The 26776-nt window shown below is 43.4% G+C and overlaps 1 protein-coding gene across 3 annotated transcripts in view; it reads left to right on the forward strand.

The window, feature by feature from the left end:
* Window positions 1–25946, forward strand: part of TNNT3 (troponin T3, fast skeletal type) — a 32945-nt gene extending 6999 nt beyond the window's left edge. For 2 of the 3 annotated variants that reach the window (XM_074585698.1, XM_074585699.1), the window contains exons 3-12: window positions 11924–11944; window positions 16129–16147; window positions 16948–16993; window positions 17824–17940; window positions 18282–18359; window positions 18616–18729; window positions 18931–19040; window positions 19919–20009; window positions 20690–20730; window positions 25547–25946. In XM_074585698.1, coding sequence (XP_074441799.1) covers window positions 11924–11944; window positions 16129–16147; window positions 16948–16993; window positions 17824–17940; window positions 18282–18359; window positions 18616–18729; window positions 18931–19040; window positions 19919–20009; window positions 20690–20730; window positions 25547–25595 — 686 coding nt within the window. In that variant the 3' untranslated portion in view covers window positions 25596–25946. Of the gene's footprint in view, window positions 1–89; window positions 104–801; window positions 820–2420; window positions 2433–3347; window positions 3366–4437; window positions 4450–4992; window positions 5008–7321; window positions 7337–11923; window positions 11945–16128; window positions 16148–16947; window positions 16994–17823; window positions 17941–18281; window positions 18360–18615; window positions 18730–18930; window positions 19041–19918; window positions 20010–20689; window positions 20731–25546 lie in introns of all 3 variants that reach the window. The other variant, XM_074585697.1, reaches the window with a different exon arrangement.
* Window positions 25947–26776: the final 830 nt, after the last annotated feature.

The raw sequence follows: 26776 nt of genomic DNA on the forward strand, positions 1-26776 counted from the left end.
TGCTTCAGTGTACGGTTTAAAGCTTGGTGATAATATAGAGTGGAAGGAATATTTATCTAGTTTCAATAACCTTTTTTCCTCTCTCACAGGGAGCAAGCAGAGGGTAAGTCCTAAATCTGTCTCTAATTTGCTTCCATGCAAGCCTGCAGCATTTGCTGGCCATGTCCGTCTTCTCCTTTCTGCCCACTGTTGCTATTTTAACAAAAAGTGCTGGTACTATTAGACAAATCTGAGGTCTCTTTTTTTTTTTTTTGTGCGTCTGTTTGTCTGACTGTCACCAGCTCCTGGTGATTTGACACTGCTTGTAGCCCCGAACTGATGCCCTCATTTTGGGGGACCCTGCTGGTTTTTGCAGGGGCACTGCCATCTGCTGGCAATTTATTTTGCAGCTTTTGTAGATAGAATTTTTTTCTGTTTTAAAACATAGAAACCCACAATATAGACAAGCAATATACACAGAAATGTACAAGTTTGTTTTCTTTACTGTTTTTTCTTATACTCAAAGGCCCTCTCTGCCACCTCTTCCCTTCTACCGTGCGTGTATACCTGAGTTCCCAGTGCCCAAGAAAAAATTCAATACAATATTGCCTTCCTCTCCTTTTATACCTCCTTTTTTTCCCCCTCAAAGTCATTTTATTTGCTATTTTACTTACTGATTTTGAAGCAGCCTGTCAGAGGCCATCTTGCCCGGCATCCCTGTGAGCGCAAAGGGCTCTGCCTTGGGTAATGTCCTACTGGTGTGTCAAGGTTGATGGTTGATTTGTCTGCTTTCTTTTTCCCCCCTCCCCTATTTCAATGCAGAGGAATACGAAGAAGAAGGTAACAAAAAAACGTGGAATGTAATTTATCCTTCTTTGATTCTTGGTCCTGCTTTTGCCTTGTCTGTATTTCACCCTTCTCTTTGGTGCTTGCCGCTAAAGGTGATGTGAAACACTTGATCGATTAATCAGTCGGAAACCATAACTGGCCAAGTTGGGGTCATGATGTGCCGAGCCTTCACGTTATGGTGAAACGCAGTATCTGAGCCATAGGGGATGGTTGTAAAGCTTGGGAGCTAACCTGTCTGTAAACTCAGAGCATTTTAGAGCAGGGACTGGGGCAGAGCCCACACAATGTGTCATCAGTGAAATCCTGTCATTGTCATTTTGGCAATGTCCACGTACTGAGTTTAAACTTTGAAACTGAAAAGAAGAGCAGGTTGCCCAGCTCCTGAGGAGCACCCAACAAGGCACTGCCAATGATGGAAAAGGTGAGGCAGAGAACCGACTGGCAAAGGTGAAGTTTTTTGACACACTTTTAGCTGGCAAAAGGTAATTTGACAAGCTGCGAGAGACAGAGTGCAAATCTGGAAAGATGGAGCATGAAAAGCCCTTCTCACCTGAGTTGTTTAAGCTTTTGTAGGGAGCAGGGAGAGGAAGATTTTGAAGATGTATCCGCGTCTTTGCTGGACACTTGACACGTTGGCTTCAGTTCAGGCAAGCGTATCTGCTGGTTGTCATCCTCCATTTTCCCAAAGTGTCAGTGACAGAGGCGAGGGCCAAACTCTGGGCTTTCTCCTAGGATCTGCCCTTAGTGACCAAGACATCTTCTAAGGTGTCAAGAGTGAAACCCTTTACTGGGAGGTAGAGTATTTGCACGTGGAGGGTATGAGACCAGCTCTGAGATAGACTTGCCCCAGTGCAGAAATGTCCACCATAAGGATTTTATACACAGCAGGTTTTTTTTGGCCATGGATTCCCCCAGATTGCTGCAACTGGCTAATTCCCATCAGTGGTGGTGGGAACAGAGGTGTGACTGTGGCCGTGCTCAGAGTAGTTCCTACCCTAAGGTGCCCTTATGTCTCTAATTCCCCCAGCACTGCTTCCGAGGGGATCTGCAATCTGCCCTCTCCGAGGGGAGAAAATAGAGATACCAGATGAGTTGTGCAGGTGCCTTCAGTCACCATCATGTCTATAGTCATGATGGCACAGAGCCAGGGAGGTGAAAGTGGTACTCATGGTCCATCCTTCGTAGCTTGTCAAATGTCCAAAGAGTAAGCAAAGGGTGTTGGTCCTACAGACAAGCCTTCCTAAAAGGAGAAGCATTTCTTCTTGCCTTTCTCCTTCCTACCCTAACTGTCTCCTTTTGGGTGTCAAGAATTTATGATTAATATGAAATTAATAGGCAGGTGACTTCCTATTTTTTTAATCTGCATGACCGTCTCCACTGACGTGTATCTTCTCCTTGCTCTTCACTTTTGCTTGACCTTTGTGTTATCTTCCAAAGTCATCCATTTCCTTTCCATGTAACTTCTCTCCATCACTTTCTAACCACGTTTTTCTCCAGGCCTGAGCTCACCCCAATACAAGTTTCTAACAGTTTTCTGTTTTCATTTTCCTGCTTGCTGTTACTCCTTGTCCCATGACACTTGCCACCTGAAGCTCAGGAAGAAGGTATGTGACATGGCTTCTGCTTTCTTTCTCTCTTACCACGGAGGAAGAACATGTGTGAAGAAATCCAGAGCAAACGGTTCACACCCAGTGGCCGGGACTCGGTCCTGAGCCACAGACATCAATGCAATGATGGACATTGATGTCACTTATTGAGCTGATAGGAAATTGGGCCTTTTTTTTGTTTAAAAAACCAAACCAAAACACTTATATATATACATTTATATTCAAAAATACATGCATATATCTAAACAATATAATATAGATAATATACACACACATATATAATTTTTACATATATATGTGTGTGTGTATGTATATACGTATATGTATATGGAAACAAACATATACATATTTGGTTTGGCCTACCAGTTTTACTGAACTGCTTGCCTTTTTTTGGTGACAATGGTGTCAAGTCCCTTCCTTTCTCTCCAAAAGTTTAGAATTTTTAAAAGGGAGTGAGACACCCTACAAAGTTTATATCCATCTGTTGAAATTCAGGAATGAATTTCTTTGAAATTTCAAAAATTGATAAATGTTGGTGAAAATTTTTCACCATTTGAGACAAAGATTTAAAACAAAAAAAAAAATGCAGCAATTTTATTTTTGGTTAAAAATTCACCAAAAGTCAGTTTTAGGAAATATCAGCCAGCTCTAATAAGGAATAAAATACTGGATGCCTTTTTAAATGTGGTTTTCATTTGTGGTCACATTCCCATATTTCAGTAACATTTATAACCCCATAATATGCCCATAAAAACGTTAATTTTAATTCTCCCTCACCCTGTAATTCCATCGTTGTGTATTCTTACCCATAATGGCCTGGGAGCTTGGCAAACCTCAAGAATGTTCCAATGAGATATTTCTTGTTTTAATTTTCTCCTCTCATTCCCTTTGCTGCCGTTTTCCCACCCGCAGAAGAGGTTCAAGAGGAAGGTATGTGAAACAGCTTCTCAGCCCTCCCCTCTCTTTTACAGCAGGGCTCTGTGCCGATGCGCGCCTCGATTTTGCAAGGTGGTAGAAGAAAACAAGAGGCGAGAGAAAGGTGCTGGGGCAGAGGATCTGCAGGCAGAGGGCTTTTCTCGTCCCTTGCACACCTTGCACCGAGGGTGCCCCATATCCTCGCACATCTGTGCGGACACCTCCGCTCCGGTTTTCGGGGAGGGAGCAGCAGGGGAAATGCGGATACCATCCCCTCGTCCAAGCCACAGCAGGCTCCGAGGACGATTTTTAGACGCGGGTGTTTGTAACGCCCGCTGTGGAATAACTGGGGTCTGGCTATAAAGCCTTCTATCAGATGTCAACTGGTTTCTCCTACGTAGCTTGGCAGATAACGGTCGGATGGATTTTGTAGTCAAAATCCATCTGTGGTAAGGTATGTGTGTAGCCATATATTACACAGTACATATTCTATAATATGTAATATTATATATAGTATATTGTATATATTATAAGTTTATAGACTATAATATACAATATTATATATAATATGAATAATAATACTACAGAACGCAGATCTTATTAATTATATCTATGTAGACGTTGGCAAGTAACCCCAGCGGGCTCCCAGCCTTGCACGCAGCCTTTGCAAAGTGTGACAGGCAGGGCAGAAGAGGGGATGGAACAGAAACCCACCCTTTGCACTCGAGAGGTTTGGGATGTTGTGCTCCGGGTAGGAGGAGCCAAAGGGTGTGTTGGTTCCGTATTTGCAAAGCTTTGTGCTATGGGCACATTCGAAACAAGGGTAAACCTGTTCATAACACCTTGGGAGACCCACTCTGAGCAGTTTGCAGGGTTTTTACAGCATCCACGTCCTGAAGGTTTTACATTTCTTGTACCTGTGTGTGCTTTGGTCGCCTGTCTCCATTTCATCTCCTCCTCTCTTTCTCTATTTCATACCCCCTGTGTTTTCTTAGACCCTCCTGTTGCATTCACACAGCCTTTAACCTAACTGTTCTCGTTTTCCATCTTGTTGCTCTTGCTCCCTACCACGTCCCACCTGATGAAGTTCATGAAGCAGGTATGTGCCGTCGCCTTCCGAATTGCTCCCCGCCATCTCCTTGGCGGTGGGGGGTGATTCAAGGGCGGTGCGAGAGGAGCAAGACCCAGTTACTTTGCCTTAGGGCTTCTGTTCTCTTTGCTTTCCACCTCTCCTCCGGGACTGGCTCTGCCCCAGACTGACCCATGGGAATGGTCTGGGTGCAAGGTCCAGCAGATGTTGGCTCGGTGGTAACCCAGCCTCTCCTGCCGTGTGCCAAGCTTGACATAAAGCCCATCCGAGCGATGGCAGATTGTTCCTATAAAACTGGGTTTAGAGGGAAATTTCGGCATGTATTATTTCAGCTTATTGTTAGGTTTTCCCCTCTCCCTCCTCTTTTACATGGTGCAGTTTTCTCAACCACACATGCCTCAAATTCCTGGCCATTAGTGCATCCTTTACCTGGGATAAAACTTTTCCCTCTGGCTTAACAGAGTTTTCAGCCTGTATAATATCGTCCTGTGTAATAATGTGTTTCTCCTAATGTTCCTTTGCATCCTGTCCTGTGGCTCTTCCCACCTAAAGAAGCTCAGGAGGAAGGTATGTGACGTGACTCCTGAATTCTCATTTTTCAGAGTAAGCTCTTGTTTAGCCAGTAAGCCATAAGATGGTAAAAGAGAACAGGAGTTAAAAATAGACATATTAATATAGAATAAAACTTGTCACCATTTTGTTTTTTGTACTCCCTTCATGTTCTGTCTTGACGTTGAATGCACTGGCGATGCTACGTGGTAATTGTTGCATTAAGAAAAAAAAAATGTATGAAAACTGCTGGGAAATGTAAACCTCTCAAAAGGATGAAGATTGAAAAGCCTTTGCTCCAAGACTGGCTGGGTCTCCCTGTGAGGCTTATTTCGGACCTTTTGGGGTGGGTCGGGCCTCTGAACGATGTGCAGATGTGCCCATGATCGGTCTGCTGCTACAGCAGCTGCGGAGAGGATTGTACTGGGCTGACGTTCTTATGATAGCCTTTCCACATGCCCTTTTTTCAGCTTATACCCTGCTGTATAAAGCAACTGGTGATAATTTCGATGCTTTAGCTTTGCAAATGATTAAAGGTTGTTTTCTTCTTCATGCAATGGAGTTTCCGGGCACCGTCTCATGGTAGTACGTGCAGCCACGTGCCACCAAAAACCCGCCAGCCTCAGGTTGTAAACCCACGTGGGCAGGCATCAGGGTTGTGAAATGGCATGCTGCTCTGGGCTTTATGCAGGACTGCAGGAATGTGCATATAAGACAAATATCATCTGATATGGCCATTTAAATCACCTTTATGCTTTTAATATCCCAGACCATTTGTGCCCTCACCTCCACTAGTGCTTTTCGTACCCATATTCATTTTATTTCCTTGCAATATACTCTCCTCCCCCTCCACTTTGTACGAGTGAAACTTTGTTCTGATGTTTCTAACGCTCTTGTGTTCTTTTGCATTTTGCTCTGTGACTCTTCCCACCCGCTAAAGCTCATGAGGAAGGTATGTGCCATGACCTGCGAATTCCTCTCTTTCTGTCGGAAGCGGTAACGCGTGCAGGAATTCTGGAGGTGGCTGAAGAGGAGAGGATGCAAGCCCATCCTCTGCACGCTCGCTGACGGCTGCTTGGCTCTTGCAGGATAAGCGGTGTGATGAGTAATAAGAACTAACCGCTGTTTTGAAAGCAGTGCCCAAAGCACAGGCTGGGCCTTGCTTATATATTCCCCAGCGCTCTGATTTCGCTAACCAGGCTATCGGTACGGATACCAGTTGGTATGGGGATAGTGTTCCCAAAAGCATTTCCTCTACGCCATGCGCCGGGGCTGGAGGTGGCAGAGCCATGCCCTGTGGCAATGCCACGTCCCTCGGCCACGTGCACCTCTTCCTCCTGTCCCCCCCCGCTGCCACCATGTGGGGACAAAACTCGCTTTTGCAGCAATGTCTGCTGATGCGGAGAGACTTGCATCTCAAGTCATGAGCAGCAAGTGACACGGTGTCATACACGGTTTTCTGTTGGGCTAAGGATTGGACCGAGTGGCATCGTTTTGGTTGCGGGGTATTTGCAGAAAACAACATTTCAGAGGAAAGATGTAGTTGCATGCTTTTTCCCTAACTGTTGGTATTTGTCTGGGTTAATATGCATTATGCAAAAACAGGGGTAGCAGGGTTGCAATTTTGCTTGATTTGATAATGTGAATTATAAATCACAAGCTGTGTGATTAGCAAAATAGTAGGTCATGCTTATTAAAGCATCAGCCTGACAGCCCAAACCCATTTACCTTTCAATTGCCCTTCTGTCGTCCCGTCCCCCCCCGCCCCCAGCATGTCCAGCTAGGCTTTCATCGGATACTTTATTTCGTAGTTTAGAGAGGGGTAACATGCTCGTACTTACTGTCCCCCATTGGTGTGCGGTCCTACACCCCAGTGGTGAAATCCTGGGCGCTAAGGAAATCAATGCCAGCTCCTCCGAGCCCATTGATTTCTGCAGAGGCTGGGATTTCTATGCACATGAATAAAGCCAGGTTGTCTATACCCTTTTTGCCCATTCAAACCTATGGGTAATGGACTTGATTTAAATACAAGTAAATATTTTTGTTAACCCAAGGCTACCAATGGCACTTGATTTATAACACCATGAATATATATGTTAGTCACCTGTATCTTTTATCTCCCAACACTCCCTGTCCTTCCTCTCCATGATTTTCTAATTGACGCCTATATGTGCCCTCTATTTCTCATTTAATTTTATTAATGGTTTTTATCCCTTTAACCTCTCCACCCTGGCTAAAAAAAGTGTAAGGTTTTTTTTAATCAATGTCTGTTACTTGCTCTAATTCTCTTATCTTTCTTTGCATCTCCTTCCCTACTACTTCTCTCTTAAAGAAGTCCATGAACCAGGTATGTGACTTCTGAATTCCTCTGCGTCAATCTGAAGGGTTATTGTGTGCTGGAAATTCAGTTGCGCTTGGCCATTTCACAATTGGGTCATGTTCTGAATTGGGACAAAATGGCAACTTTTCAAACAAACAACAAAAAAGAAAAAAAGGAGGAAAGTCTTGTTTGGTAGCTATTGAAAATGAATTTTTTTGTTTAGTTGGAACAAAACTTTTTAAACATTTTGTTCCAACATATTTTTTTTTCCTCTTTCCTCTATGGAAGATTTCCAAATTTTAAAACGAAAATTCTATTTGAGATGCTTCTGAAGCATTGACTTTATGGATAATGTGGGGTATATATATAGTGTAATGCAAGAACAAATCTGGAATGAGAGATTGCCACAAGGCAAAAAATGAAAAGGTTTTGTTCTAGAGATGTTAATAACTACGCAACCTGTTGCGGTTGTGAAACTTTCTATTTTTTTAACCAAAATTTTAGCTAAATTTACATAAGCTTTGAAATATTGAAATTTAATCAAAACTATGGTTTCTGTACAAAAATGATACCAGTAACTCTAATATTATACTCAGGAATTCAAAGATGGTGGAAGAAAACAGATAAAAACAAATATTAATGATAAACTGTAACTTGCACCTTCCTTACACCTTCCACCAGTAATAATTTCCTCTGCTCTGTGATGCGTAATAATGAAGACAGGAGCTAACTGTTGCATGAAAAATGCAATAACATTTTTGTAAACAAATATCTCAACGTATAAGCTGTAATAATAACCACTGACTGGCCTCAGAGCCATCCTTACACGGCGTACGGGAACGTTATAATGTTTATTAGCTGGAAAAGCAGAAACTGAACTTGCAGCGTCCTCCAAACTGCCTGTGAAAATCATTCTGTGCCATTTGTAGTAGTGTTATTAAAGCAGTCACATCTCAGCAGCCGCCCACCCCAGCTATTTCACTCTGCTGTCCACAGAGGGAGACCAGCCTCTTAGTTTAGACGAGATGAGTAATTTTGAGTGAGGTGAAAGCTGTCTGATTGATTTTTGCATGACTTGACACTTCAACGTTCATCTGCGCGCTGCTTCTCATTTCCCTCCTGTTCTTGGCGCTTCTTGTTTCGCATCCTTCTCTTCTCCTTTTAGCCATATTCGTTCTTGTCTGTTATCTGCTTCTAAGGTTTTTCTGACCTTGGTTTGCACAAGTTAAAGGTCACTGCTACCATCCCAGCTGCTTTGCCTGCCTCTGTACCTCTTTCCCGGGGTATTTATCGAATTGCTACTCACTACTTGAGTCTTGGTCTCAAGCTTTGACATATATGTGAGCTTGAAATTTGTGCAAAACACCAGGTATTAACGTAATTTGATTAACAATAATGCCATACTTACAGTCTTCCCATGTTGTGGTTTTTTTTTTTTTTCCCCTCTGTAACATAAAGCCTAACAAAAAGGAAAGTTTATAAAGAAGATGTAAATAGAGTTTATAAAGAAGACGTTGGGAGACCTTATAGCAGCCTTCCAGTACCTAAAGGAGGCCTACAGGAAAGATGGGGAGGGACTCTTTATCAGGGAGTGGAGCAATAGGATGAGGGGTAACAGTTTTAAACTGAAAGAGGGTGGATTTAGATTGGATATTAGGAAGAAATTCTTTACCGTGAGGGTGGTGAGGCACTGGAACAGGTTGCCCAGAGAAGCTGTGGATGCCCCATCCCTGGAAGTGTTCAAGGCCAGGCTGGATGGGGCTTTGAGCAGCCTGGTCTAGTGGGAGGTGTCCCTGCCCAGGGCAGGGGGTTGGAACTAGATGATCTTTAAGGTCCCTTCCAACTCTAATCGTTCTATGATTCTATGATTCTACAACAAGTTTAAAGAAAACTCCTATGTCAGAGGGAGACCGTCACAGCTTTTCATGCAACTGTATGATTATTTAGTTTCTCTGTTATTAATACTGTCTTTGTCTAATACATCTAAGTCACAGACTCGGCCTGTTGTTGCTGTTGTATGATTCTTGCTCTAATTCCTTTGTTTTAATTCCCTGACACTTTCCACCTAACCAAGTGCACGTGTGTGACATCTAAATTCCTATGTATTAATCTGAAGCATTCCCATACATAGGAATTGGAAGATGTTGAAGAAAACCAGAGTCATGAAGAATCAATCTGTTATTACGACTCCCTAAAATTTATTTTCCCTATAGGAAACAAGTATAATTATTGTTTGTAACTGAAGAGCCACCTTCTAAGAAGCTTAGAAGAAACGTTTTAGTGCCCTTGAAAACTTTTAGGGCTGTGACTATACCGTGGCCAGGGCAGAGCTGCAGAAACACGAGCTGCTCGTGCTCGCAGGCATTGGCTGCAGCAGGATCCCAGAAGGCAGGCTCCAGTGGTTTCTGCTCCTTTGCAGCAGAGACAAGCCCTGTGTAGACCTGAATATTTCCAGTTCTGCAGAGACAGGCCTCACACGTGCCAGTGGAGGATCTTAGATGGTGCAGCTTCAGATGCAAAGGCAGGGATACACTGAAAGCCTCATTTCCTTGCAGTAACTCTCGTATCCCCACACCTCCTCCAACAGCTAAAAGGGCGCGTGTGCAGCTGAAACACAGGTTACAGTGCACACTGGCAAAACTCTCTTCTTGGGCACGTTTTCTGTCAAATGTAAGGGTCACCAATGTTACTACAATTGCCCAATGTTTATATATTTGCATGATTTAAACTGTTGCAATTCATCAACATTCAAATTCCGTTTATCTTTCATTTCTATGGCATCCCCTCCCCATCTGCTTCATACCCCATTGTAATTACTTCCCTTTTCCACTCTTATTAACACTCTATCCCTATAACCCAGTCTGCAAATGATACTCCTTCAACGCCATCTCACCAAAGTTTGAGATGATCCCCTCCTGAATAACTTATTTCTAATTCTTTTATCTTCCTTTCCTATGTTTTTCCCCTGACACTTCCTACTAAATGAAGCCCCCCCTCCAGGTATGTGATTTAACTTCTAAACTCCCCAGTGTCTGTCTGCTGGGACAGCGTGCGTGGGAAGTGAATACAGGGTGACAGGAGATAACAACCTACCTGTTAATGACAGCTTGTAACTTGCATGCCTTTGGGGTGATTTTTTTAGTTTTGGTTTTTTTTTTCCCAGTGAAATGTAATCAGCACTAAGTAGGAGGAAACTCACCTGTTGCATGACAATTTTACTAAAAACTAGGGGAAGACATACAGTATCGTGAAAGAGTAGCTCAGCAAAAAGCGTCCTTGTGAAATGGGTTAAATTCTGCACTCTGATAGGAGAATGAATATTTCTTCCTATAGAGAAAGCTTTGTTTCAAATCTTGGCGCAGAATTTGACCCATTGCCTGTACACAGGGAATATAAATACTGTGAGATTTTTGCATTACTTTTACGCTTGCTTTGCAAAAATATTCAGAGGTGTGTGTATGGCTGAAAAGCAAAGCCTGCCCCGCAGATCCGCATTGCTGATCGATTCCTGCTTTGCCAAAAAAACCGCAGAAGAATGAAATGTAGACCTGCACAGACTTTTAATGAACCTTTTCTTCCTATGAAGTAATCCATTTGTAATTCTCCATTGCAAATGGATGTGAGGAACAGCAGTAGACTTATATAGACATCCCAGTTGTCTTCAAGGAAAAAAATGGCCTTAGCCGTAGATCTAGGAAAGAGAACTGAGCTTCTTTGGCAGTTAGCTGCACGTTGGTGATGAGTTACAGCAGGTATTTCAGTAGGTTTCCAAGCCACATTGCGTTTATTTCAAACATCTGAAATGCTGCTGTACAAAAGGACGTATCTAATAATGCTTTGAGGGTGCTGACAATGTTCATGTGCATATTTCAAGTCAAGGTAAACCTTGGTACACTGTGCTGTCAGGTTGTCCTTTATGTCATATAATGCTCATAAGGTTTTTTTTTTAAGCGCTGCATTATTATCATAAATCTGCCTGTTTCACATGACTGAATTCCTTTCCTGTCCTGTGACTTTGTTTATATGCTATTTCAAGTGTAATTACTTTATTTTATCTCAGGTTTACTTCTTAACTTCGCCTCCCTCTCCCCTTTTCCTCTCTGCCCCTCCTCCCCTTTGGCTCAAAAGCTCTTTTGGTGTGTGAAATAACAGGTTTCTCGTTCTCATTCTCTTATTTTCCATTGCACCTTGTTCCATGATACTTCACACCTGAAGTTCATGAGCCAGGTATGTGACGTGACTTCTGATTTACTCCACCTAGTTGCAGCACAAGAGTGTGTGTGTGTGCGTGTGAGCGACAGACGGGAACAGGAGTCTTGGGTTGGTAGAAGAGAACAAAACAAGAGAAACAAATATTAACCACAATGATCACTTGCAGCCCTTTTCTCCTTTAATCTCCATGCTTACTACTACTATAACCTTACAGCATCGTTAACTCCTGACAGCCTCTCCAGAAACCTTTTCTCCTTGCCTTAATTCACTAATTCCTTTATTTTTTCCCCCTTCATGCATTCCCTGGTCTCTTACTCAGGCTTCCAAGAGCTTTAAATATCTGTTCTGTTTTTCTTTTTCCTATTTCCTGTCTTTCCATCACTGCTTCTACCACGACAACAGCAGAGGAAGCCCCTGAAGAAGGTATGTGATGCATCTACAGACTCTTACCCTTTCTCTCTTTCAGTGCTGGGGAGACAGTATTAAAAACACTGACCTTGTTCAAGAGCAAAGAGAGCATGGGAGGGAAATGGTCTCTCTGGATGGCTTTGGATGAACGTGGAGAAAAGGGATGTATGTTTGCCAAACCAGATCACCAAAAAGGTGTTTATTCTTCTTGTTCAATCTCCGGAGAATCCGAGGTTCCCAGCGTAGCAGGGAGAGAGCGGGGACAATTGCTCTTAGGAGAACAGTACTGGTTGTGGATTGACTACTGTGCTTCTTCTCTTTTGCTTTTATCCTTCAACCTACAGCTGATGAAGGCGGCGAATACTATGATGGTAGCCAGTGTTGTCTTAGGACAACTAAGTCATCTTTCTAACATCTCACTCTTTTTTTCTGCATTTGTTTTTGTTTCTCACTTAATTTTAAACTCAGGAACTGTGCCAAAACACCTCTGCCTCAAAGAATTGCTTACTGTGCATATCCAATCACCCTTGGAGGGGTCACTGTTGTATTGAGAAGCCTGTACATCCTCATTAGGATAGCAGATGGTGAAAACCTAACTCTAGAAGCTTGCTCTGGACTTGTCTCTTAGCTAGAACCTGTTGTGTCATACCTCTTACCAGCAAACCTTCTCTATCCCCCAAAAATGAAGAAAGTATCTCTTAAATCCCAGTGACGTGCTTGAAAATGGAGCTGAGCCCTGCATAAACATGCCTTCCTCACCCAGTCTTTAAAAGGTGATGGTCTGCAGGCCTGAAACTACAGATCTTTAAACTTCTGCTCCATCTATGCACTTAAAATTGTGCTAAACATCAAGCATGTGAATAGATTTATTCATACTAGAGGGGCAGGCCATCAGCTTAAGATAGTGTGTTCATAATACTTGATTGCGTGGGTGCTTGAGCACATGCATGGGGACAAGACTCGTGTAAAAGGACCAAATCTAAATGTATGCAGGGTCAGTTTTGCTCTTGTATAAAGGCAAAGTAACTTAAGGCCCCTGGGCCAAATTCAAAACCAGTTTAAATGTATAGAAAGACTCTCATGGACTTTTACAGGCCTTTGAAGTAGCTTGGTTGTGTTCTCACTGATTCAACCCCTAGAACACCTGGCCAGCTGTTTCCAAAGACAAGGCCCAGTGCCACTTGAAACCACTCTGCATTTTCAGTGTTTCTTTGTTTTGTTTTGTTTTGTTTTCGTAGATTTTTTTTTTTGTTCGTTTGTTTTAATTTTCTTACTCACTTTTCAGGCTTTTTTTTTATTTAGGGAAATACCCTGAGGACCTCTCTGAGCCCCTTTCTCTCCTTCTTTTTCACTCTCTTTCCTTTTATTTTTAATAGCATATTGATTTTTGTTTCTCAAGGACACATTTTGAGTTAGAGATGTTGCTTCCGAGAAGCGGGATTAAGGGAGGGTGTTTAGGGATTTCTGAATGAAGTAAAGGCAGTTCAGATGGATTCAAAGAATGTGGAGAACTGTCAATATCTCATAGATTGGGCAGGAGAAAGCGGGGCTGTGTTTATGGTGTGCACTCTTCCTGCACTAACCCTTTTGGAAACCAGAAACTCAGAGACTCTCTAATCACCAGGGCAGTGAATTTGGATTTCCAGTAGCTCTTGCCTTCTTTTGGCAGGGTTGTATGTGGGGATTTCATCACAGCCCCATGGTTCATGGGCAGAATGACCAGAATGTCAGTCAAAATCCACCACAGGAACAGGAATTTGCTATACCAATTCCTGCTTGTCAAAAAATTTTGGCCCAGTTCCTTGACTTGGTGTCTTGAAAGAAGGGGCATTTCAAAATAAATCACATCCCTGGACTGCTTTTGGTGCATACAGTATGGACCATGCTGGGTCATGCACTGCAAAAGACAGATTTATTTATTTAGTTTGTTTTTTAATAAAGGCTCCTATTTCTTTGTTATCCCCTTTTCTGGTTTTCTGGAGGTACCTTTAAATCTTCTAATTACAATCTCCTATTTCAAGAACAACTAACCTTATTTTTTCTTTTTATTTTTACAATTGTTTGTTGGTTTAATGAAGTTTAAAGTGCTGATTTGGTGGCAGCTGAAACCAAACTCACACAGTCGTTGACAGACAGGCATCGATTCTGGCAACCAAGGTTAACAAACAAAACCAGTCACTTCCTGGCTACTTTTTCTCCCCCCCTCCATGAAATGTTACTAACTGGCAGCTTTAAGCTAAACGGGAATGTTTCTGAAAATTATCTGGGTATGTCACAAGGGAAGGCAATCCTGAGTGAATAAAATCCCTGATAGACTGGTTAATCATGATTACTTTTTCTCTCTCCAGATAAAAAAAACCCACAACACAACAATTTACCTAATGTGTTAAGAAGCTCACTGGCTATTTGAAAAGCAAAACAACTTGAAAAATAACTAGAGAAATACAGAAGTACCCTCTTGGCTAATGGTATTTTTCTTCAGGAGCGATTTGTGGCTTCCTTTATTCAAGTGCTCTAAAACACTTTTATAATTACATGCTGTTTATTTTATTAGCATTGCTGTAGCATCTCGAGGCCTCAACTGAGATACGTTTTGGTAGGCAGCGTTCTTGCAGTAAATGAGAAAAGTCTATCCCTCCCCCCAAATTTCATTACTGAAATTGGTAGGGAAAAGTGTGAGAGAAAGGAAAGATTGGTTTCTGATTGCTCACGTCTTTTCTCTTAATTATCTCAATAACCCATTTCCAGCCACTTCCTCATTTTTTATTATCCAACATCCTTACAACTGATGTCTCCACTAAATATTATCCAGTATCAGTTTTTGCTATTTTCTTCCTCTGATAATGTTTCATTTTATTTTACCCTACTTTGTTTCATTTGCTATTCCCAATTTCCTCCATCAGTCCCAAAACAGCTGGACGCAAATAAGCATTTGAAGAAATATAATATGATTTCTCTATCATGATATGGATAGCAGGGCTCATGCACCCAATCTTAAGGGAGGCTGTTTTTACTTTTACATTACAAAGCTGGTTGTTTTTACCAGATTCAGTAGGCTGTGAGCTTTTTACCTCAGTTCCTCCCACCGAAGCAACACAGGGAGAGTCTTGTACTGCAGTATCCAGCAGCATCCCTGAAAGATCAAACGTAGCATGTGGTTATGAAAGTCAACCTGGGTCCCTGTGAGACCGGGCCAGAAAAAACACATAGGTTTGATTTACTTCTGTTTGTGAGAATAACAGTGCTGAACTTACTGGCATTACACTGGAGTTAATAACTGAAGTTTAAAAAGCGTAGCAGGGAGGGGAATTGATCACAAGCACAAATGTTAACCAAGTAACTCATAAGACAGCACGTTTCTGAGAGCCAGGGAAAGGTCACTTCTTGTAGGGGAACACTTCTGACTGCCAGGGGGCCCAAGCTGACAGTCTCTGTGATGGTTTAGCCTGCCTATCAGGGCATTATGCCTCTCCTGGAGATGCAAAGATCATTCCCATTAACACTCATGGGAATTTTGCATGTACCTCAGCAGGAGAGGATGCTCGCTAAGAGAGGATGGCCTGTCCAAGCTGGGTTTGAGGAGCACCACACAGTGCAGAAGAAGCTTATTCTTATCTTCCCCATGGCACCAAAGTATCTCAGGGGCATGCGCTCTAAACTACCTTGTGAGTCAATGAACCTGGAGAAAATATGTTATGAAGCTTTTTCCCTCCTCGCGTTCATGTGAGGCATATGAGCAAAACCGGCAAAGCCTAGTTACCGTTAAATGACTGTGAATTCAACTTAACTTTAGAGAAAGAAGTGCTGATTGAAAAAGGCAACATTTTCTTCTACCCTCCAGCCCAGCTGCCCTCCTTAGAGCTTTGGCCATGATGGTTTGAGAAAAATAATTTAGCATTTACATGAAATCCTTGCCTTCCAGATACTACATTTGGGACTTTTATACAGTCTCTTGATTCTTTTCTGCCAAATTCTGTTTCAAGGGTAAAAACAAATTCACTCCTAGGAAAACTTGTGTGTGAGTGTGTGTATTTCTTTTGGAAGTGCTTGAGATTTAACCAGTTGCTCTGGGATGTTTCCCCTAGGATTAAATTTCCCTTCCCTCCTTTTACTTTAACTGGCAGCTGGCATGATCTCTGTTGTTCTAACTGTTCTCCCTCTTTTTCCCTTCCTATTTTGCTCCATACTTCCAAATTCAGAGGAGAAGCCCAGAATAAAGTAAGTACGAGGGGCAGGGGATCAAAACCCTGGGATCATTCTTCTGATCTAGCAGAAGCCTTTAGATTGTCTATTAGGCAAAAGGTCACTAGAAGCCTTTATCCCTTGTGCAACACCCAGCTGTCCTGCATGCCTTTCCAGGATGTCTGCTTCTGCCAGAGGATGCCTTAGCAGTAGTTACTGGCCAGGGTTTTAAGACCAGTTCCTGATAGAGTCAAAGGACTTGTGAACTTGTGTCCAAGATACAGTCATCTCACAGTACCCCAAGATATAGGCGGCTCAACACTAAATCCTTTGTGAGAGGTCATAGCTGGGAAACTACCCACCCATCCAGGATCGCTGACAGCAGGAAGGACGGCAAAAGTTGGGCTGGGCTGACTTGAGCTTAACTGAGGTTTCCTACGGACCTTCTGGCTCTGGGACTCAGCGCCTTTCCTTCCCACTCTACCAGCTGCCCAGAAAGGAGCATGCAGCTCTGCGCCGACAGCCTCGTAGGCCAATGTCTTTCTGTGTGGTAGGGAATGACCTTAGGCTTTGGGAATGAGAAGGGTTTTTAAGGGTAACTCCCTGCCCTGCGTGACCTTCCACAAAGGACAAAGTTCCTTAGTGCTATTCTGGAGTAGTTTTCCATTGACTTGCTGTTTCACCCCTCTGTATCTCCATCAATATTTCTCCTTGTCAGTATCATTCCCGAGGGCAGGGCAGGTCAGGATGTGATATTTAAAAAGCTGCCTGCTCTTTAAGATGAAAATCCTTTTTTTTTTTTTTTTTTTTTCTTTTTTTTTTTTGACTCTTTGCAGACTGACTGCTCCTAAAATACCGGAGGGTGAGAAGGTAGATTTTGATGTAAGTATTCCTGAGACTGACTGTGTGTGTCTGTCTCTACCTGAGCCATACGCATGTGTGCAAACCCACATAACTCCTCCTGTATTGGGTACCGCTGAGGATAAAGTCAAGGACAAAAGTATGGATGCTTTGCTGCCTCTTTTCAGTGAAAGGCTACTCACTGCTCCCTGAAACTCTCTGGATACATTATTGCTCATGGGACTAAACTAAAATATCAATTCATGTGTTTCTTTTTTTTCTCCTTGAATCCTTGAAGCCAATATATGAAGAAAGGAGAAAGTAAGTGTTTTAGGAGCTCTCAGATCCCCTGTCCCATTGCTGTAAATGGTTTGAAAGTTGCAGGTTGAAATAAAGCAGGCCTATACTTATCTGTTACTGAGAAACACTACCTAAGATGACAACAGAATTTTAATAATAAACAGAGATCCAAATACTTTCCTAGAAAGTTGATAGAAAAATGAAGAAACTCTGGTCTTGAAAATCTCCACAGAAATATCTGCTTTGCCCAAAAATGCAGGACCGTTTTCTAGATAAGATTCACATCCCAAAGTGAAGAGGAGGCAGCTAAGCAAAGCCAGGGATAAAATATGGTGCAGGGGAATGGGAGTTTTGGGTTCTGTTTCCTTCTGGGCCCCTGACTGTCACCTGAATGAGTCTCCAACTGTCTCTGACCTGCATCAACAGCCACTTAAGCTAATCCCATAGATTTCCATGGATATCTGCAAACACTTTCTGCTTTTGTTTCTCTGTGTAGGAAGGGTGCTGGCAATGTCCAGGGCATGTTCCTAGAGCACTATGGTCTGGCTTAATGCATTTTCCTGCTTTTCTAGGACATCCAAAAGAAAAGGCAGAACAAAGACCTGATTGAACTGCAGGCCTTGATTGACAGCCACTTTGAAGCTAGAAGAAAGGAAGAGGAAGAGCTGGTTGCCCTCAAGGAGAGGATTGTGAGTCCTTGTGCTGACATTTCCCTATACTAGATTGGGAGATCCGCTGTAGATGAGAAGCTGAATCTATCAGTCCACTGTCAGAGTTTAGCAGAAAGCTGTATTGCTATGCACAGAAGGGACTGCTCAAGTCACCACCAAATAGCTTCTTCCCACATCTGTTCCTTCTCTCAGCCTCTTGTTTTACATCTAGGAATTGCATGTGTGACGCTTCTCCATGTTCTGGCAAGGGAGTGGGTGGCTCACTCTCCACAAACCAAAGCTCTCGGTGGTGGGGCATAATACTGGAGGTAGATAAAGCCACAATGATGACTCAATGCCTCTGCTACTGGTTCTTGCAGGAGAAGCGCAGAGCTGAAAGAGCAGAGCAACAAAGAATCCGGGCTGAGAAGGAGAAGGAGCGTCAGGCAAGGCTTGCGGTAAGTGTCTTTGCGTCTCTCTCCTTGTCTCAGCATCAAATTGGAAGAGATCTCTACAGAGAGAAAAAAACTATAGGTTCTGCCTGTCTCAGTCCAGAGAAAAAATGACCACCCTCTTAAAGCAAGGGCTGGAAACAGGAGTTGCCAGTTCTCATCAACGTGCTTACCTGATCACATTCCCTGCAGTGACACTGGCTGCTGGGGAAGCTGTGAGTCTCCCCTGGAGTAACTTACTTCTGTGTGTCACACTCCACAGGAGGAAAAGGCAAGGAGAGAGGAAGAAGATGCCAAGAGAAAGGCTGAGGATGATCTCAAGAAGAAGAAGGCTCTGTCCTCCATGGGTGCCACATACAGCAGCTATCTGGCTAAGGTAAAATGCATGGATTGGTGGAAGAAATATGGAAGCATTAAACCATGGGGTTGACTTGTAACAGTCATTATTACAAGTTGAGAAAACAGCTCGCCTTTCCTTCTTCCAATCCCTAGCAACTTGTCTTACATGCTGTAGACGAAATAATTTCATTCAGTCTAAATGTCTGCAATCTGACATTAATTGATGTTCTGAAAATAGGCTGATCAGAAGAGAGGGAAGAAGCAAACAGCTAGAGAGACAAAGAAGAAGGTCCTGGCAGAGAGGCGCAAGCCCTTGAACATCGACCACCTTAATGAAGACAAGCTGAGGTGACATACCTATCCTAATTTACTGAATGTAATCCACTGAAATTTGGTCTTACTGTCCCGGAGTCTTCTCTAGTGAAAAAGTGAGGTAGAGGAGAGGGCCTCCCTTGAAATTCATCACGAGACAATGTTAAGTTGTGCCCTTCCTTGATCTGGAGAATAGAGAGGAAATGGGGATATGGGGAATTGTTGAAATGGTTTGGTAGCCACCTAGCCGTGCTTCTGGCATAGCTCTATGAGCCTCTCTTGCTAATTAGGATTAGTTGTTTATGGCACTGGGTAGAAACTTTAAACCCAGCTCTGAGATGAGTTGAACAACCCTACAGTTTGGTATCTGCAACATTCCCAGGGGTGAGTTGAGCTGCTAAGGTATAAGTATAGGTCTCCACAGAAGCTGGAGGCTTGGGAGCTGAGTGCTCTGGTGCAGAGCAGTCATCAGATGATAGTCTGGACTCCACAAGCTGGAGTTTACACATGATTGAAAGATGAACTTAGCTCACCTCAGCCCTGAAACAGATGAGATTGTGCAATGGCAGCTACTCTGCTCATCTGGGTGGCATTCAGAGTCCTCCCTCCTTCTTGTCTGATTCCCCAGGACTCTTTTCTTTCATTAAGAGTTAGGGGGAAAATTAAATCTGTAGGAAATATGTTAGTGTGTGACATGTGCAAGACTACAAGTCTAAAGGTTCTCGGGTGAGGTGGTGAGAAAATGCGACCTTGAAAATGGTGAGCAGCTTTCAGAGGATGGAGAGGGTTTGCAGGAAGATGCGTGAACTGCATTAAACAAAACGTAAAAAGCCTCTTTACTAGTGATGTGAAAATGGTAGAAAATATATGATGTGATTTGTTTCTCCCATCTTCCTTTCCCCAAAAACACATAGGGACAAGGCTAAGGAACTGTGGGACTGGTTATACCAACTGGAGACTGAAAAGTATGACTTTACAGAGCAGATCAAGAGGAAAAAATATGAGGTGAGTTACGCAGCCATTTTGCTAATGGCACTGGGTCCAAAATGTAAAAATCTCTGTGGCAAAAGCCATGCAGTGACATCACTTGGGCCTCCAATGCCCTTTTGCAATATTTAAGCTGCAAGACACTTGGAACTGCATTCCCCTTATGTACATACTTGGACTGGATTTCACGTTTTACGCTGAAATTGAATAGACCACTCTCAAGGTTTTAAGTGCCCCATGGAAAGGCAATTCCAATAGAAAAAGGACTCTCCACCCTCTTCCCAAACTCATCTTGTTCATTCTTGTATATCTATGGGTAACTGTGGCCTGAAAAATCAGTAACTCAATTCACTCATCTTCATTGCAAAGTAATACTTTTAAACCCATCTTTGATTTCACACTTGAACGTTATAAGTTTTATTCCCATCCCAGACAGATTCCCTGTGGACTGAGCTCTCTGGAGTCACTGAAAACTGTCTCCAGACAAGAGCATCTGATTGAAGTGTCATATGGTAACAGAAAATGGATGTTTCCTTCACAGTCACAGGACAGGGCTGCACTCACCTAGGTCAGGTTTCAGTGGCTGAGAAATCCTACTGGATCTCTCTCCGTCTCGCTCTCTTTTTAATTCCCAATCACACAGATACATGCTGGCATGGAATGAGCAACACCAATGTAACTATCTCAATCTCTCTTAGATTTTAACAATGCGTTGCAGGCTGCAGGAGCTTTCCAAGTTGTAAGTACAATGAACTTGCCTGTGTAACAGCAGCAGCAAAGGCTATGAAATGCATGAGCCTGACGCATGGTCAGAGTGCCAGGACAGAAACTGGCACTTGGCTGCCGGTGCAGAGAGAAAAGAGAAAACTGGATCTTGTGTCTCTCCCTTCACTTCCTTTTTCTCTCCCCTTCCATTCTTTGAAAAGAGATGAAGCAGTAATTTAGGAAGAGTCAGGGTCCAACTGGGATGTGGTTAAAGAACAGAGCACGCAATGCTCTCAGATGATCTCTAAAATAATTCCCTATCCAAACCTCTGGTATTACGTTGTGTGGGTGAGTCATCCTGATGCATCTGGGATACATGCAGAAGTTTAGGGATGCATGTGTAAGAGCTTGGAAAGATTCTCCACCTTGTGGCCACATGCTTATCCAGATCCAAAATATTGGAGGGCTGGCTTAATGATAACAGGTCAGCTGGGTGTGGAAGAACAGGAATTAAGGCAGCACCAGGGGAGATGTACATGCTACGGTAACCTCTGCGTAAAACCTCTGCATAAAAAAAAGATGGGTGGCTGCTGATGAAAAGCAAGGAGAGAAAGTATAAAGAATGAGCAAAATAGAAGGAAAATGCACAATTGAGATGTGAAAAGTTGAAGGAAAAAGGGAAGATTATAGCAGGAAAAAACATGAGGAGAAAGGTAAGTGAAAACAGCAACGGAAATGAAGGAGACACAAGCAAGGATACAAGGGAGAGACAAAGGAAGGAACTGAGACACACAGGAGTGGAGCTGTTCTTTAGCTCTAGTGTCTGTTGCTCTTTGGTGCTTCGTTGGAGAGTGAGTGTTACAGTCACTATCACAAGGTTATCAGTGAAGGTAAGTCTTAAGTCATTGGGTCAAATGAAGACAGCTGGTTCTCCTCCACACTTCGGAAAAATACTCAGTTGCAAAAAATAATTTAAACCGCTGCTGCAGATATTAAAACTTCCATGAGTAAGTACAAAGGCAGCTGATCTGCTGATCTCTCCTTCCTTGTGTTGTCCTGTTCCTGCTAATGTTTCAGTCTCTTATTCTGTTTGCCATGGAAAGACGCAACCCAGGAAATCCCCGTTGTTGGGCCAGCGTGAATGTATAACTTCTTTTTCTTGTTTCGCATGTGGGGAATGTCACGTGCCACTTAAAATATTAAAATGTTGTGTGATCAGTTCTTGGACCTGCAGACACAGTGGAGAACTTTGAATTACACCAAAAGCAGAAGCAAAACATATGTCTTGGCAAGTGCATTTTTCCACCACAGGAAAAGTAGGTAGAACCTTGACTTGGTTACAAATGAGAAGGTGAAGGGACAAAAGAGGGCTCTCTATCACACCCTAGTTCCTGTGGCCTTTTCCAGTACCTGACCTGGAAGAGTTCCAGGATTTCAGTAGCAACACCAGAGCTAGGGGTTAGGACTGAGGTGATAAGTCAGTCCATAAAGTGCTCATCCTGTGCAAGGTAGGTGTTTGATTTCCCATGTGTCAGGTTGACATATGTAGTTTACCTATGGCTAAACAAAGAGATGCTCTGTCTTGTAGGACAGACTCTCTAATGGCCTGCAGATATCAACAGAGCTTGGGAAGGTGTTCAGAGCCCCAACTCCAACCTTTTCCTTTGTGGTTGCTCAAGCTCTCCTTGAATATTTTCTTCTTCAGCCCCTTTAAAAGTTATCTTCTCTTATTAGATGAGTGGCTGGGAAGGTGGTAACTGCTGCAAGCCCCTCACCTCCTGCTCTCCCAACCAACAAAGGTACTCCAGCAGAATGTATGATCCATGTTCCACTCTTGAGGTCCCCATCCAAAGTTCACCGAAGCTCTTTGAGCTTACACACTTCTGAATGTGTTGGAGTAGGGGAAGAGTGAGAAGGTGAGGTTTGACACATACAGGTGGATGGGACCGTGCAAGAGCTTTCCAGCTGGCCAGGGTGACCTTCATTCCGGTTCACTTGCCTGCAGTTTGACATGCAAGTTCAGAGGAGATTAATTTGTATACATAGGAACTCTTCTAATAAAGGTTATATTCTAGATCTTATTTCCCTTGACATATGAAATGGGCTTGCAGATGTATTGCCAAGGAGCAACATTTCTCTCCTTCATGCAAGGGTGAGCTTTTATTTCAAAGGAAGTATTAATCCCTACCAGAGGCACCTGCTTCCAGCACTTCAGCAGGTAAAACTCCCCTCTCTGTGAGGGAACAAGGTTTTTTTATCTCTAAAAACCCTGGTCATGTATGTTGTTTGCAGATTGTCACCCTCAGGAACCGGATCGATCAGGCTCAGAAGCAGTAAGTACCTGTATCCCCTTCCCAGCTCCTGGCTTGGGGATATCTTCTCAGTGTTCAAAATAGTTGCTTCAGCCTCAACACCGACATTTTCTTGTTGCAATGAAATGAGGCTAGGGATGGAAGGGCAACTCCCATCCTGCCTCACATTGAGAAAATGAAGGGGAAACTGAAGCGAACATAACAGTTAACAAGAAAAAATCATGTTTCTTCACACCATATCTGCAAAATTTCCATCTGCTTATTGCTAGGGTTTTCAAACACCTGACTGAGGTGCTCTGAATACTTGAGGGAATACAACCCTTGTTTACAAAGGGTAAACAAGTGGTTGCTAAGATTATAAGGAATGGTGTGTAACAAGACTAACATCATGGGATTACTGTTGCAAGTTCTTTTCACTCATCATCTCTCTCCCGCTGTCCTTCCTCACAAGACTTCTATTTCATTAGATTTTTTTAGTCTTGTATCTTAAACTATTCTAGATGTTTACAGTGAACCTATGAGAGACCAGGGCTAGACGAAGCCTGGTGCCTAGGGCACGTAGAAAACTAACCGACACAAATAAGGAACTGCAGGGAAGCAAGGGAGGAGAACACTGAAGTGGTGGGATTTGATCTTCACTGTGCTTCTGTATCTTCTTAGAAAAGTCATGCCAGGAATGAACTGGTGGTTTTTGGTGACATCTTTGGATGACAGCAGTGACCAGACACTGTCTTCCCACTTCCCCAAGCCACCCTGCCTTATCAGATGAATGTAACACTGGGGGTTCAGTTGTCTGTAGACACCAAACATAAGGCTTGACCTTCCCATGGTATTTTCTGTGCAGAGCTGTAGGCTGATAAACCTCAGTAGAATGTGCAGCTGCAGAAGGATGCCATGGTTTGTCTGGGTGTTGCTGCTCTTCTGAGGGGCACTACCACACCACCCACAACACGCAGTGCCATTACTGCATGCTTGGTCCCCCAAAAGGCATGATACTCTCTCATGACATCATTTGAAAAGATTGCACTGAGAAGCCCTCAGCTCGTGAGATTTCTGTGTACTTAAATTTCTATCCACGCTAGACTTTATCATTCCAAAGGAATGTCTGCTAATGTGTTATACAAGGATCAAGTGATCCTTTTGCTTCAGACTTTATTAAGTCTTCTTAAGCACACTCTAAAGGTTAGGCATAACATCAAACATCACAGGCGCTTATGGAGATAAAAGGGCTCTGCCTTCGTTTGAGGAGCTACGCAGTTCCTACACTGGGTTTTGAACCTGTGGAAAGGCTGGCAAAAGGAACACTGAGATGAATTTAAGATAAGCAGAAAATGTTCTGCTCTCCCTCATGTGAAAGGTCAATTTTTCGAATAGACCAAGTCTAACTTGGTCAAAAGGTAAAGTATCCACTCTGTGTATGTCTGTGTCACTGCGCTACATCCTTCCATAAATATGGCTAGTGCTCTTGAACCAATCCATGGGGCAGCAACACAAAAATCTCCCCAGATGCGTCGTCCACATTTTTTTCTGCTCCCTGGAGGAACCAGTGGTCCTGAAGAAGGGCTCTCTGTTGATAGCAAGACCCCACCACCTTGTGCTTGACTCTCAACCCCATGCTCTGCCATGTCAAAGAGCTGCCCCCTGTTTGCATGTGCTTCGGTTCAAGAAGCAGCCTCATCATCGTGTGTGTGAGATGGAAAGGTTTGGTGGTGTGCCAAGCCCCAAACGCCAAGGTACTGCCCACGGGAACCGGTGCAGAATCTAACCCGACTAACTTCATGCCTGGCCCTTCTCTGACTCCAGGCGTGCCTGCTTCTCAGTCAGAAGGTAAGTGGCTTGCATGCAGGATTGCCCTTCTGTGTGCAAGAAGATGTTATTTGGAGAGAACATGCCTCAGGTGCTTTGTGTGGGGAGCGTAGCTGGACTGCTCCTGCACACACCACAAGCAAGACGGGGATAATGATGCGAGGGGAGGCCTAACCAGTTGTTTTCACTGTCTTGGAGGCTCTTGCTCTCGTGATATAAGGCAGAACCCACTCTGCCTTTGCTAGAGCAAAGCCATTCTAAGTTGTATTTAAATTATTGCTCATCTTTTTGCCTCCACAACTAGATGACTAGACCATCTGGGGAACTTAACCAGAGGTCCCTGATAATGAGCAAATTTTCACCAGAAACAGCTCTAAATCCTAAAATCCAGATCATAGCAGATTTGAAGTCAGGAAACTTCAAGACTGTGGCTAGATAGGCCTGTAATTTAGTTTTGAGACCACCTAGACTTGTGTCCTGATAATGCAGGAATCTGGAAGGGTCCACCTCCTTCAGGCATGCACATCCTGGCCTTCCACTAAGAGCCTGAGGAGGTATCTCTTTCTACAGTATCGACAATAGTTTTCTTAGGATGTGGTCTATGGCAGGTGTGCCCAATATGGAAAAATGAAAGCAGCTTGATCCTAATCTGAGAGTCAGAAATGCGCAGTGGTCACGGGACCCCACTGCTTCCACCACACTGACGTGTTTTCCTTTCCTTTTGCATTGTAGCAGCAAGAAGGCAGGAGCCAAGGGCAAGGTTGGCGGGCGCTGGAAGTAAAGAACCAGGCAGGATGGCCCTTAGCGGTGTGCCGAAGCCCTGCTGGTCTCCTCTTTCCTCCTTCACCAACCACTTGTGTTCCCACGCCTCAACAATAACAAAAATCGCAACATCAGCCTGGGTTGGCTATTGCTGCTGCTTTTCTTCTTTTTCTTCCTGGAGGGGTCTGGCGGCTTCCTCAGTCAAAAGGAAGCAGGTTCTCTGTGAAACTCGGGTGACTCCTTGCTGGCATCTTCAATTCCTGCTAAGTGTGTCCTTTATCCTCCTGATACCAGCCCTATGCTGTCCTGTAGATTGCTGTGTACAAATCTCTGGATTTTGTAAATAAAGCACGACCAGTACCTACTCCAATGACAGCTCTCTGGAATGGTTTTTCATACTTTATTTAATGGCATCCCATTTGGCAAGGATGTGGGAGTTGTTCCAAATACTTATTTAATATCATTTGATCGAGCTCTACACCTGGAAATGAGACTCGGTATCATCAACAAAGACCCCGGATCGGTGACCTCTTTTACAGCCACCATACAGGCAGATAACAAAAGCCGACTGTTCTGGGGGAGCTCCTAATCTGGATGCCAAATATAGTTGAAATTGACTTAAAATTTTGAGCAATGAAGGGAATAAATGAATTGGGAACAAGGGAGGAAATCCATAGAAGTGGTAGTTTTCAGCACACAGTATTTCTTAAGTGCACAGAAGTCACAGTACAATACAGAGAATGATTCATCCAAATATCGCATTACAGTGTTGTTTATTGAGGCAGATAACCTACATATAATACTAAATAAGCGTGAGTTACTTGGTTAATTCCGCGTAGATGTCAAAACACAAATGGCTGTTACTAAATCTGGGATGTGAGCTATTCTGTACGGCCTGTTGTCTTTGCCAACCTTGAAATGCCCTCTTGGAGGCAAGCCCACCAGGCATGGTGGTTCTCCCCCACGTTTCCAAACTTCTGGCTGTTTCTGGTGCCCGCATTCCCACTCTGGCTCTCTCTCTTAGCACATGCTGCGGCCTCCTAGATTCATGCGAGTGGTTTAGGTGGGAAGGGACCTTCAAAGTTCATCTAGTCCAAAGCCCCTGCTGTGGGCAGGGACAGCTTTCACGAGATCGGGTTGCTCAAACTCCTGTCCAGCCTAACCTTGAATGCTTCCAGGGATGGGGCATCCACAGCTTCT

The sequence above is a fragment of the Larus michahellis genome, chromosome 4 (genome assembly GCF_964199755.1).
Source record: "Larus michahellis chromosome 4, bLarMic1.1, whole genome shotgun sequence".
NCBI classification, from domain to species: domain Eukaryota; kingdom Metazoa; phylum Chordata; class Aves; order Charadriiformes; family Laridae; genus Larus; species Larus michahellis.